Below are 13,700 nucleotides of genomic sequence, written 5' to 3' on the forward strand. Positions count from 1 at the left end.
ATTTTAAATTTTGTTTCAAAAGAGGGAGAACCTATTCAGAACAGTCTGGCCAGTAGTTTCAAATTTTAATAATTACTAACCAGATTTTTCTGGGGCTGATTAGCTTGACCTTTTGCTGTTCTTTCATCTTTTGCCCCATCTGATTCATTGTGACCACTTCATCATCCCTGAGTGTTAGCACCAAGGAGAAAATAAGAGAAAACATGAAACTCTTCATTTTCCTATTTGTTTGATGAGTGTGGAGTAGAAATTATGCACCAAAGGAAATCTTCGCGTTTTTAGCATATTTTATTCATTTATTACAATGCCAATTACAAAGGTTAACAGAGACAAACTTGAATTCTGAGTAAATATATAAGGATCTCCTGCTGAACTGAAGGGGAAGGGGGCTCCGACTGTGTAAAGCTTGCTCTAGGGCCACACCTGCCTCTAGGGAAGTGGTTTTGATATCCTGTTCTGAAATCAGTGTTTCCTTTGCATTAACAGCATGGCCGGACCCCCCTTCATCTTGCTGCCAATAAGGGCCATCTTTCTGTGGTCCAGATCTTGCTGAAGGCTGGCTGTGACCTTGATGTTCAGGATGATGTGAGTAGAAACCACATTCTATTGGGATGGGTTGTTTGGGAGCTTGTCTATCTGGAAATACACAGTATAGTGTGTAAGCAGCTAGGCAGTGGGAGGGTAGAAGATGCTCTCCTAGCACTTTTTAGCTCCATCTTGGTCCCCATGGGGTCCCCACGGGGACCTTCTTCTTGAAGACCTATCCTGGGACCCATTCTCAGTAGCAAGCTATAGTTTGCAAGTTTGGGGTGGTTTTCCCATCATGGTTCATGTGCTATCTAGTATCATCTACGTCTAGAGCCTCAAAGGCATATTGTCTATGTCCTGTCTTGGTGTGAAGGAGCACACCACACACACACACACACACACACACACACACACACACGAGTGAGTGTGGGCAAGGCCTGTTGGAAATGTGTCATTGACCAAGCTTACCGTTAGAGAAAAAGTGGGGCTTAAAAACTTGACTTTTTCCTCTTCTCACTTTGATTTCTCTTAGGATACGTTTAGTTTAAAAGGACCTGTTCAAATAAAAAATTAACATATCATGGAATCCAAGAAAAAGGAAGCATCCTGAAAGAGTTTCCTCTCATGTTATGCCTTTATTAAGACTCAGTCTCTGGGGCACCTGGGCGGCTCAGTCAGCTGAGAGTGTTCAACTCTTGATCTCAGCTCAGGTCTTGATCTCAGGGTCATTAATTCAAGCCCCTGTTGGGTTCTGCACTGGGCATGAAGCCTACTTAAAAAAAAAAAAAAAGACTTTGAGTTTATTCATTCAGATTATGTAGACAAAGACTCCAATTGGCTCCTCTGCAGTCAAGTATTCATTCCTGACTCAATCACCAGTGGTGGGGATGAGGTCATGTGGTGCACAGGGTTGCCTATTGGATCTTTGAGGAAGTAGATTCTCTAAGAAGAGGATATAAATAAGATGAAATGAATTGTCCTCCAGTGAGCTATTAGGAAACAGCCTTATGATAATGTAATTGGAAATTATTTTCAGAAACTGTTCCTAATTTCAACTCTAATTTGTGTGGTAGGACTTTAAGAAACAAGAAGTTTTGTGAGGAACAGAGAATCTTACAGAATTTGCACATATCATAATCTCTTCCTGATTGACCTTTGATAACTGAGGGTATAGGAGTGTTAATCAAATTTTAGCCCCTCAGGTGTGCTAGTAGGGTATAGATTACCAAAGTGCATCTAGTTTTCTGTAGGTATCTTTGTAATGTCCTAAAACTTGGCAAACATATGGTGAGAAGGACAGCATTCACAAAGAAATAACTAAATGTCATTGTTTTATGTACAGGCAGAAGGCTGTCCAGTATCGTTCATAAATCTCTGGTTATATTTGGAATCGTTGGGCCATCAAAAATGTTACTTTCAAAAGATGCTGATTTAACTTTCAGCTGTTGATTTCTACCTTGGGTCATAATACATTTTCCCTACACTGTAACCATGATAACATTCCTGATTCTATCATATCCTTAGATGACAGGAGTGAAAATACAAAGGGAGAGAAGAGATTCTAACCACAGAAAAGGCAGGGCATTTGGGATGCTGGTGCAAACATGTTGGGATGCCTCTGGTCTTCTCTTTGCATAATTGAAGTCCTCACTGGCCATGGTGGCAAGGCTACCATGCCAGGTCCGCCAACTCCTGCCTCAGCTCTTGAGCTCCAAGAATCACTGTGTTCTCATGCAGCAAGAGCCATGCTAACTTCTTAGAACTGTGGGCGTTTATATCAGGCAAGGTAGGAAGTAAAATAGGAGTTTTTACAAGGTAGCTAAGGGGAGACATGTCAGCAAAAGGAAATTCACCTCTACTTTTAGATGGGAACAATGTGTTTCATTTATTGGAATAATGTATTTTCTTGCATCTTCTCCTTGCCCTAATCAATCTGTACATTGCTTGTCCCTGATAACTTAAATCAAGACAGACAAACAAAACAGAAACACCAGAACAAAACAGTGTAAAAGCTGCTGGTAATGGAGAAGGTAGAATTCTGAAGTAATGTGTTCACCAGAATATTGTTCACTCTCTCTTCTACGTATTTACCATGCCTGTTGATCGGCTTTGAAACTTAATGCAAGAATCTGAAGAAGAAAACTATATGTGTTTTTTTAAAGAAGCTGGGATATTAATTATTGGAAATAATCAGTTCAGAAGTTACCTGTCTTGGATGATGGGTAGAAATATAGAATGTTAATATTATGAAGAATTTACTTCTAACTTCATATTCTACAGATACGTTCCTTATGTCACGGTAAGGACTGAGAATTAGTTGAAGAATGACCTCCAGTGGCCTGGAGTGGGATTATTATGAATTTCAACCTGTGGAAACCAGTTCTTTAGAATATGCAACTCCAGGAGAAAATTCCCCTTGGCTTCCTGCCAATCCTGTCAACACACATTGGAGCTCTAATGCCATCTCTGATTGGTCAATGAGCAACCACACGGCCCCTACCTCAGAAATAGCCCAGGACCCTGTGGCCATGATAAAAGCCATGAAGGAAGAAAAAAATAAGAAAAAACAGAGAAGAAAGGCTAGGAAGAACCCTAGAAGATCAGAGAGAGAACAAGAGGTCAGCAATTTGCTTTGCACACCTACGCTGTCTCGGGCTTCCTTGCAACATGTCTGTCTGTGCCTCCTGGGAGGGATTCCTCCTGAAGAGGGACATGTTCCACCTTTGCATGACTCGGGTTTCTTCCATGAGCTTAGCTTTGAAATCTGCCTGCACTGTGCTCATTCTTTTTCACCATGTAGGAGAGAGAACTAAAAGCATTGTGAAACAAATATTGAGACCTCAGAGGTTCCAAACGCCTTAAGTTCCCAAAGTGAGAAACACTGAAGTTAGAATAATTGAGAGCTGGCAGTTCATGCACTTTGCAAACAGGTCAGCATGTTCCAAATCAAAATGCCAAACTGCAAGGTTGCTGGCTCTCCGAGTTTCCCACTGCAGTGTTTTTCCTTCTGCTTCTTTGTAGTTAATCATTTGGCAAATACTTCTTGGGCACCTGTAGTGGCCAGGGCACTGTGCTAAAGCACTTAGCTAGATGATGCCATAAAGAGGCAGCTCCAACCCCACAGAGGGACCTGATCTTTTTTAAGGCCTGCACTGGGGCTAATTGACTTCATAGGGTGGAACGAGCTTGGAGTAGGTGCAAAGAGCCTTGACAGATTGAATTCTGGCTTGACCATGCTACCCCAAATTAGCTGGTTATCCTAGGCTAGGCACTGAACTGCCCTGAGCCTTAGTTTTTTGTTTTTTGTTTTTATCAATAAAATGATGCCACTTAGAGTACAGTAGAGAGTCAATAAATATGCATTGAACAAGTAACTGCTGACAAGAGTGTCATATTTTTTCTAGCATCTTTTTTCAAAGTTTCAGAATTTCAGGGTTTATTTATATCATAGAAATAAGGATTATGTCAAAGATGCTGCTTGGGTCTGTTAATAAGTATGTATTGAGGACACATTTTATTGTCTTCTGGGTCCTATTTCACAGAGGAAATGTTCCCACAGTAAATTTTAGAGGAGGAAGGTGATTTCCAGGAAATTGGCCCTATTTCAATTGAGGGTCTCAGGTGCTTTATTGTATTGTGTTCTGGGAAGAGTAGCCTGAGATAGATAGCCCAAGGTGTCCCTTTGCTTATGTATTTCATGTCTCTCTGAGTTTAACTCTCATCTTGGTAACTTTAGGGTAGCTAGGTTTTTAGGCCAGAGAAAGTGTCTTACTCAGTCCTCCAGAATTGTCCCGTGTAGTGTTCCCAAAGCTAATGATAGAGCTAAAGGGCAGCCACTTATGGTGGAAAGGCTGATGTTGGTGCCTTCCCAGCAGTGTTTATCCAACTCATGAGGCCAGGACCCAGGCTGAGTGAGGTCTCAGAGGGGAGTAAAGACGGAGGGGAAGCTATGGCCTGGAGACAGGCAGTGCCTCTAAAAGGTCACTACAGGAGACACCGGTGCCAGTGGCTTAGGACAATTTGTGTTCTCACTACAACCTCACAGACGTCGTTAGATCTCCTCGAGTCTCGATAATCCACCTGGGAATTTCCAAAGGCTAAACTGAAAGTTAGATTTAGCTTCTTTCACTGAGTTAGAGTTTCACAAAGGAAAGTCCTGTCCACAGGGAAGCAAAAACAGTAGATTCATGCTGAGAGCAAGTAATAAATAATGGTGATGTTCTGGCTCCAAAGCTGCCTCAATTCGTGATTTAGTGGCAGCTTGTGAAACACAATAAACCATTGACCTGTAGCAAGGCTTAGGTTAGAATGTGCCTTAACCAGCAGAGGCCCTTTGTGCCATGACTCTCATGGAAGAGTGGCCAACACGACCCATGAGTTTGAGGCTTTGTGCATGACAGGGACAGAACCTATTATGCAAAAAGGTTGGTGGAGTGCTGAGTAGAGTGCCAGCAGTCTGTGGGAATATGAAAAGGGCTTGTCGGTGTTTACTCTGGAGGAGTGAGCTGTGGTCTCCTCTTTCTTGCCAAGAACAGAGCGCCATCTTTCTCATCAGGTCATAAACTGCACTTGAGGTCCATTTTGGGAAAACTTGTCACCATTCTGATGGGGAAATGCCAGTCTTGGAAATTCTTATAAAGTTAAGACTTGGGCAGTTTCTCATAGTATTACTTGTTTGGACATTAAGTGTACATCATCTGGAAACACTCCTGAAGATGTTTGAGACGGACATTAATGGCTTTACACACCTCCTGCAGCCACTGATCCAGTGGCCACATTCTCTTGTGACTACAAGGCATGCAGAAAGGGTTCTTCTTGAGTGAGGGGTCTGGGAAGATGCATGAGAAGAAAGCCATGTCCAAACCTAATTTATACTGGGAATAAGGATTTAGGATGCCAAGGGGAGGGTTCATGATAGAAATGCTGTGGATAGTGGATAAATCATAATAATGGAGCTGGATGTCCTGACCCATCACTGTGTAAATCCCTTAAATTCTACAACTGAACAGTGAGAAAAGATTATAAGATGTGGACAATCCCATTATTAATATATATTGTTACAGCTTAGAGTTTTAATAAATAGCAGTGTTTGCTGTTGCTAAAATTATGTGTTAAATATAAAAAGTTGGAAAGTATTAAAAATTATGAGGAAGAAAATAAAAATCATTTCCCCTCATGGATTTTTAAACGGAGGGTTTTTTTTTTAATTTTAAGAAAGTGAATTTGAGTTTTAAATAGCATTAAGTGCTTTTTTATTGTGATAAAATGCATGTAACATAAAATTTACCATTTTAACCATTTTTTACTATACACTCAGTGGCATTGAGTGCATTCACGTTGTTGTACAACCATTACCACCGTCCATCTCCAGAATTTATTCTTGGATTAAGTGCTTTTAATGTGCACTGTTGTTGGTTATAGATTCCAGGGTGTTCGGTAAGTAGACTCAGCATTTCATTAAGGCTATTTATAGGTAGCAGTGCGTCCCTCTTTTCAAAATCCCCATGTTTTCTGTCTTATAATAGTCTCTCTTTCCTCTCGGGCTCAGGACGAGGGATGCCACAGGAGGTGCCTTTGCCCCTCTGGTGCTCCACCAGAACATTTTATGTATGCAAAACTCTTACCAACCAAATCCTAGAACCCAAGAAGGGAAGGGAGAGACCTTGGAGGTCATCCACCTCTCAACCCGAGGCGCAGCAAGGTGGCCGGTGTTTCCCAAGGCTGTGTAAGACTCACATCTCCTGAACCCCTTACCCCGTACCCCTTCCTTCCTACGAGAAGTTTTCCACACTGTTCACCTTTCTCCCCATTTCAGTTTGGACCCCAGGCTAGACTTGATTTGTCTCAACTGGACTTCCTGCGTACATGTCAGAGATGAGATTGCTCTTAGAGACTTTAGAACTCTCTCTTATCTTGACCATCTTACCTCCTCTCTAATGCAGTTGGGGCAAGAGTCAAGTTCCCTTTGGTGCCCTGATGGAGAAAGAGAAGGTCGGCAGTCCCAGGCATCTGATTATAGAAAAAGGGGTCAAATACATCATAAGTCAGTGAGGATGCTGTCATGAAATATCAGAAGAGGCTTCATAGACTTACACAATGACTTACACAGCTTGTAGTCCTGGAGTCCTCAGATGACACAGCATAAACCCCTCCATTGCTCTCGGCCCATAAAGTCAATAAAAAAAAAAATACGTACCCGTCATCAAATCATGAGTGTTGCTAACTGGCATGGCTGGATAGTCATTCCTCTGAGAGAAAGTGGGGAGTAGAGAACTCAATGGGGAGTAAAGATTGCTGGTTTAATTGTATCACACACAGTCTAGCTTTTCACAGATGTGACAGTCATATTCCCTCTGAACACTGCCTTTCCTTGGGGTGGCGGGTGAGTGCCTGACCCTCATTCCAAGGTCAGCTCTGGAGCTGTTTTGTGGTTGGTTTGAGATTCCCACTAAGTTTGTGAACAAAAATGCTCCACCTGGCAGGGTGACCAGTCTGTTGCAATCGAGGATGGAGATGTCCTTGTGTCAGAGTAGTGAGTGGTGCAGTGGGGGGTTGAGAGAGCTGACTGCTGTTCCTGCCTACGTGTCACTCTGCAGGGGGATCAGACTGCCTTGCACCGGGCCACAGTGGTGGGGAACACGGAAGTCATCGCGGCGCTCATCCAGGAGGGCTGTGCTCTGGACCGCCAAGACAAGGTGACATGGGGCATATCAGCCTGAGGACCCTGCTTGGGGAACTTGTGACGACTCAATATGTTATCATTGCTGAGTCCTATTTATCGTGAGTTAACATGGTAAATTCAGCCTTTCTTTTGCAAGAGTATCTAATATCCCAATAAATATTAATTTTTTTGATCCTTTACCCTGTTCTGTGGCAGCAGTGGGCAACCACATATGTATAAATGGTAAAGAAAAAAGTCTAGAAATAATGATCTGTGGAGGCTTGGGTGGGGAAAGGGATGTGCCCCGGACTCTATTTCCAATTTTTTTTTTGAAGGAAAGTGAGCAAGTTAATTTATTTAAACAATATTGGAAGAAAAACAATAAGCAAAATCAATTCTTTAACAAATCCCAATGACATATTGATTTGTTGCTTTTATTTATTTATTTTTGAGAGACAGAGAAAGACAGAGCACACGTGAGGGAGAAGAGAGAGGAGGAGACACAAAATCCGAAGCAGGCTCCAGGCTCTGAGCTGTCAGCACAGAGCCCGCTGCGGGGCTCGAACTCATGAACCGTGAGATATGACCTCAGCCAAAGTCTGACGCTTTACCTACTGAGCCACCCAGGTGCCCCTGATTTGTTGCTTTTAAATTGTTAAACAGCCTTGGGGTGCCTGGGTGACTCAGTCGGTTAAGCAACCGACTTCGGCTCAGGTCATATCTCACGGTTCGTGAGTTCAAGCCCCACGTCGGGCTCTGTGCTGACATCTCAGAGCCTAGAGCCTGCTTTGGATTCTGTGTCTCCTCTTCTCTCTGCCCCTCTCTCACTTGTGCTCTGTCTTTTCTGTCTCTCAAAAATAAATAAATGTAATAAAAAAATAAATAAATTGTTAAACAGTCTTAAAACATGCAACTTCACAATTAGGTGCAGTTCAGCCTCTGCTTACTTTTTTAGACAACTTTTTATTACATGTAATATATATACAGAAAAATGTGCACGTTATACGTGTAAAGTTCCATGAGTGTTCACTAACAGAGCACATGTATGTGAGCCCCCAGATCAAGAAGCAGATCACATCAGCACACTGGAGGCCCCCTCAACAGTGCCCCCATCCAGTCACTTTTTACTTTTGCTTCCTGCATTGTGCAGTCTCACTGGCCAGGCCGCACATCGCCACTGACCTTCCCAGCACCATTTCACTCTGTAGGGTCACTCCCCGACTATGGCCTTTGAGACCCTAGACTTCCACTTGTGGGTTGTCCACACCATTCAGCCTGTCTCGTGGTATGGACGAATAAAAGAGCCAGCGCCTGGACATGACTGGACAGTGCCCTGCGCTCTGACCTGGAACAGCACAGGTGGTCTCTCTACCTCTCCTCTCTGTGCTTCTCTCTCCCTGTAACCCCAACCCTCTCAGCCCCACCCCACACACTTCACTGCATTTAATATTTCTTTTTCTGTAGGAAGTTAACTGAATACAGCTGTGTTTGTTAATTGGTTGGTTGTTTTTTTTTTTAAGCCACATATTGAGGACACTTGTTTATATTATTTACAACTCACTGCTTTCTTGGTGCCTGCTTATTTATTTTGATCCCTGAGACATTGGATTAAGCTGGGTCAGATTAAATTTGGGGAAAGAAAAAGAGAGGAGGAATCTGCCTCCCTGGTCCTTGGGCCCGGTAACTTACGGAGCTGGACTCTTCGTTTGCATGGACTTTGCAGGGTTCTCTCTGGGGCCAGGAGCAGAGCAGAGCAGACCCCAAGGAGTGATGGAGGTGGGAAGGAATGAACATCATGCCTGCCGTCTTGATGTTGCTTTCTGTTAAATGTGACCTGTGGATGAGCCTTTTTCAGCCAGGGTTCCCAGGGAGATTTAAGCCCTAATGCCTGAAGGCATCCATTGTACATCATAAATCTAAAATGGTACTTGTTACGTACTATTTCTGGGAGAATGGAGAAACTAGCCACTGAAATCATTTTCTGGGCTCTGGTTCAGATGAGAAGCTTTTTTTCTTTTTAGTGTTTATTTCTGAGAGAGAGAAAGAGAGAGTGTGAGTGTGAGAGCGAGCATGAGCGGGGGAGGGGCAGAAAGAGAGAGCGAGACACAGAATCTGAAGCAGGTTCCAGGCTCTGAGCTGTCAGCATCGAGCCCAGCGCGGGACTCGAACTCCTGAGCTGTGAGATCATGACCTGAGCCGAAGCCGGACGATTAGCTGAGCCACCCAGGCGCCTCGACAAGCCTCTTTTGAAATCAAAAGGACCTGTGGTGTGGCCTAGGAATACGCTCCAATGTACTGATTATAATGAGATGACTTCGGTCTTGGGTAATGTGTTCTCTGTCTCTGTATGTGTTCCTCAGGATGGGAATACGGCCCTACACGAAGCATCCTGGCACGGTTTTAGCCAGTCAGCCAAATTGCTCGTTAAAGCAGGAGCCAACGTGCTTGCCAAGAATAAGGTGAGGCCCAGCAGGTGCTAGAACTCCCCATTCACAGGTGAGGATGGCTATGGGCTTTTGTCCCTGTGGGAACCTCCTCTCTGAGCAGAGCAAGAGCTTAGGAGAGCATGTGGAACCTGGCAGGGGAAATGAAAGCTTGGAACTCCATAGTGAACAGAATCTCCGTGGTGAGCAAGACAAACTGGAGTGGCTTTGACTTCCTTTGAGCTCTCCTGGGACTCCCTGCTTTCCCATTGGTTTATTGGAGTGCGGTTAGGCAAGCAGGCCAGTAGCACCTGTTCTCCCTCATTTTCCTGTCTGCCCTCCCAGCACTGCTCAGGTCTTATCCCCCTCTTCATGTGCTCATTATTACTGAATGCATCCCGGCATTATTTCAGAAGCCTCACAGCAGATTGGCCAGCTTGCCTCCCTCCTTCTGCATCCTGTTCCTCCCCTGCCCAGAAACCTTCCAGTAAAGCTCCTCAGCCTGGCACTGCCTCAGGCCTCCCTGGAGTGGCCTCAGTCTATGTCTGCAGCCTCTTCCCTGTGCCTTTCCTAGTATGTGCCTCCTGTGCTATCAGAGTGGGCTCACCCCTGCTCCCTGTGGGGTATCTCGCTCCTCATTCCTGCCTGTAGACTTCCAACTCAGGCTTCCAGGGCCGCGGCCGCACCCTCCCCAAAGGCGCATCAGGGTATTTCCTACAGGGCTCCCTTGGCACCACACACCGCTCTGTGATGTCATCTACTCGTTAAATGTTTCTCATGGTTCCCTCATGGGACAGAAGCTTGAATAAAAGAAGCAAGCCATGCATCATAATATTTCCAATAATGCCTGGCAGACTGGTGGCTTCTTCATTTCTTCACCGTGGTACACTGTGTGGAATGTGAGTTGTAGGTGAATCCATGGTGTACGTTAGATCCTCGAACTCTGAGAAGTAGGTGGTTCCTAGTTAATGGATAGGGAAGCCTAAGCTGGGAGCTGGTAGTCTTATCTAAGACACCTGACTTGTTTGTGACACAGTCAGGGCCATAAACTATCCTGAGTCTGTCTACTCCATCACACTGCCTCCTATCCTGTGTAGGGCCCCAAAAGTATTGTGGAAAGCCACAAGTTCTCTATGGATAAAACAGCAGAAGCAAAGGTAGGTGTTATCCCAGAAGAAGGACTTCCATGTTCTGTACCAGCCACAGCCTCTGAGGAAGCTTCTAGAAAAGTCCTCTGCCACCCCCCAGCTTTATTTTTTATTTTATTTTTTTAACGTTTATTTATTTTTGAGAGAGAGACAGAGTGCAAGCAGGGGAGGGGCAGAGAGACAGGGAGACACAGAATCTGAAGCAGGCTCCAGGCTCTGAGCTGTCAGCTCAGAGCCCGACATGGGGCTCGAACTCACGAACTGTGAGATCATGACCTGAGCCGAAGTCGGATGCTTAACCAACTGAGCCACCCAGGCGCCCCACCCCCAGCTTTATTGAGGTATAACAGACAAATAAAATTATAAGATATTTAAAATGTACAAAGTGATGGCTTCATATATGTATACATGTCTTAAGACACCCATCACCTCACGTTTACCCTTTAAAACTTTTTTTTGGATGAAAACATTGAAGTTCTAGTCTTTGTAAATTTCGGTTATACAATATAGTTTACCAACTGTCATCACCATGTTTTACATTAGATCCTTAGACCTTATTCATCGAAAAACTGAAAGTTTGTACTTACCAACCTCTCCCTATTTGCCCTACCCTCCACATCTAAGTGATACCATACAGTATTTATTTCTCTGTCTGGCTTGTTTCATTTAGCATACATAATGTGCTCCACGTTCATACGTGTCACAAATGATAGAGTTTCTCTCTTTTTTTAAGAGTGAATCATATTCTGTTATATAAGAAAGGTTCTTCTTAGTAGATCAGCCCCTGTCTGTAAATAAGTACTTATTAGGATGGGAAAAATGCCTGCTACATAGATCTACCTAGGTCACGTTTTCGAAATGTCAGCTTCTGAGGTATAATCCATATACAATAAAGTTCATCTGTCTTAGGTATACTGTTGTATGAATTTTGGCAAAAGTATACAGTTGTGTAACCACCACCACAATCAAGATAATAGGATGTTTCCATCACCCCAAGGCTTCCTTTGTGCCCCTTGGTGGCGGTGTTCCCACCCACCACCCCCAGCTCCTGTTCTGTCTTTCCCAGAATGTCATACAAATGGAATTGTATAGTATGCAGCATTTTGTATCTGACTTCTTTAAGTCACTGCAAGTGACTTCCTTCAGTTAGCTTAATGTTTTTGAGATTCCTCCATGTTGTTACATGTGTGATTAATTAACTCCTTAAAAACATTTTTTTTAATGTTTATTTTTTGAGAGACAGAGTAAGAGTGGGGGAGGGGCAGAGAGCGAGGGAGACCTAGAACACAAAGCAGACTCCAGGCTCTGAGCTGTCAGCACAAAGCCTGACACAGGGCTTGAACTCATGAACCGTGAGATCATGACCTGACTGGAGTCAGACACTTAACTGACTGAGCCACCCAGGTGCCCTAATTCATTCCTTTTTATTGCTAAGTAATATTTCAGTGTATTAACATACCATAATTTGTTTATGCTAACCCACGGTTTTTAATTTTCTTGATCCAAATGTTTTTCGGCATAATTAATATTTTCTTATTAGCAAAGCAGTTTGGTACATAGTTCTAGAACCATCAGATTTCTTTTATTTCATTCGTTTATTCAATACAGTTAATAATCCCACGAAGCCAACACCTTTGAGACAAACTACTCCTTGTGCAGTAAGAATCACACAGCAAGCCAGGCACTGAGCCCTTCCACAGGGAATGGAGGGTTTAAAATGGGGGCAGATCCTTTGTTTTTGAGAGGGAAGCTAGCAGTGGCTCTCTACCTGGCTGTGCTTTAAAATCTCCTGGGGGGCGCCTGGGTGGCGCAGTCGGTTAAGCGTCCGACTTCAGCCAGGTCACGATCTCGCGGTCCGTGAGTTCGAGCCCCGCGTCTGGCTCTGGGCTGATGGCTCAGAGCCTGGAGCCTGTTTCCGATTCTGTGTCTCCCTCTCTCTCTGCCCCTCCCCCGTTCATGCTCTGTCTCTCTCTGTCCCAAAAATAAATAAACGTTGAAAAAAAATTAAAAAAAAAAATCTCCTGGAAAACTTTCAACAAACAAAAAAGAGAGGGGAGAAAAAACAAACTCACCCCTGAACTGAGGGCTTTACTAGAATTTGGGACTTCATTAGTGCTAAAACCTGAGCTTCTCAGACCCACCCCCTAGGCCAAGTAAATCAGAGCCCCTGGAAGCGTTGCAGCTGAGCACTGATAGTTTTAAAAGCTCCCGCAGGTGACTCTAAGGTGCAGCAGAAGGTTGATAACCACTGAGTTCACTAAACCCTCAGGTTTACAACCCCCAACTTCCTGGAGGGAGCAGTGAGGAAGAAAGATTCTACCAGGCTACTTAGAGCTAAGGGTATGAGAGGGGGAGGTAAGTGAACCAGTGACATACAGTTTTGTTGTGTGTGTGTTTTAATAAAACTCATTCCTCTTTTCAAGAGGTGAGGAACAGAACATCTGTGAGTGTGTCCAGACAGTGCTGTGTGATCCAGATCCTGGGTGAGGCAAAGCTGTAAACAGGCAATGAAATAGCTTTGAGCCCACACAGTTGCAGTCCTGACCCAGCTTTTTAGCTCAGCCGAACAATCACCGAGCTTATAGATTTAACCTCCGGTATGCTCCTAGGCCCTCTCTAACACTGAATCTCCTCTTGTGCTGCCTGCTTTTCTTGTTACTTTTCTTTATCAGCAGCTTTTGTGGGCACTGTTTGCATGGTTTTAAAAAGTTCTGTTCATGTCATGAATTCTTTCTGTAAGATTACTGTGGACATTATTCTGACCCTTGTCTGTCACTTTTACTTGGCATATTGAGGATAGAGTCCAAAAAGCTAGAGGGTTTCTATTTGTATGGTAAGTGATGGATATAATTGTATTTCCTGCTATGTGGGTACCTCATCCGTAGTTCAAATTTTGATGTTTCAAGGAGAATACAAGAATGGACGATTTTCGAGAGGCTT

At 43.9% G+C, this 13,700-nt stretch overlaps 1 protein-coding gene across 3 annotated transcripts in view; it reads left to right on the forward strand.

Annotated features, from left to right (window-relative positions):
* ANKRD6 (ankyrin repeat domain 6) overlaps window positions 1-13,700 on the forward strand; it is an 84,709-nt gene that overhangs the window by 45,666 nt on the left and 25,343 nt on the right. For 2 of the 3 annotated variants that reach the window (XM_032593216.1, XM_032593217.1), the window contains exons 2-4: window positions 487-585; window positions 7,125-7,223; window positions 9,550-9,648. In XM_032593216.1, the coding sequence (XP_032449107.1) occupies window positions 487-585; window positions 7,125-7,223; window positions 9,550-9,648 (297 nt within the window). Of the gene's footprint in view, window positions 1-486; window positions 586-2,808; window positions 3,147-7,124; window positions 7,224-9,549; window positions 9,649-13,700 lie in introns of those variants that run through there. The other variant, XM_030315965.1, reaches the window with a different exon arrangement.

The sequence above is a fragment of the Lynx canadensis genome, chromosome B2 (assembly GCF_007474595.2).
Source record: "Lynx canadensis isolate LIC74 chromosome B2, mLynCan4.pri.v2, whole genome shotgun sequence".
NCBI lineage: Eukaryota > Metazoa > Chordata > Mammalia > Carnivora > Felidae > Lynx > Lynx canadensis.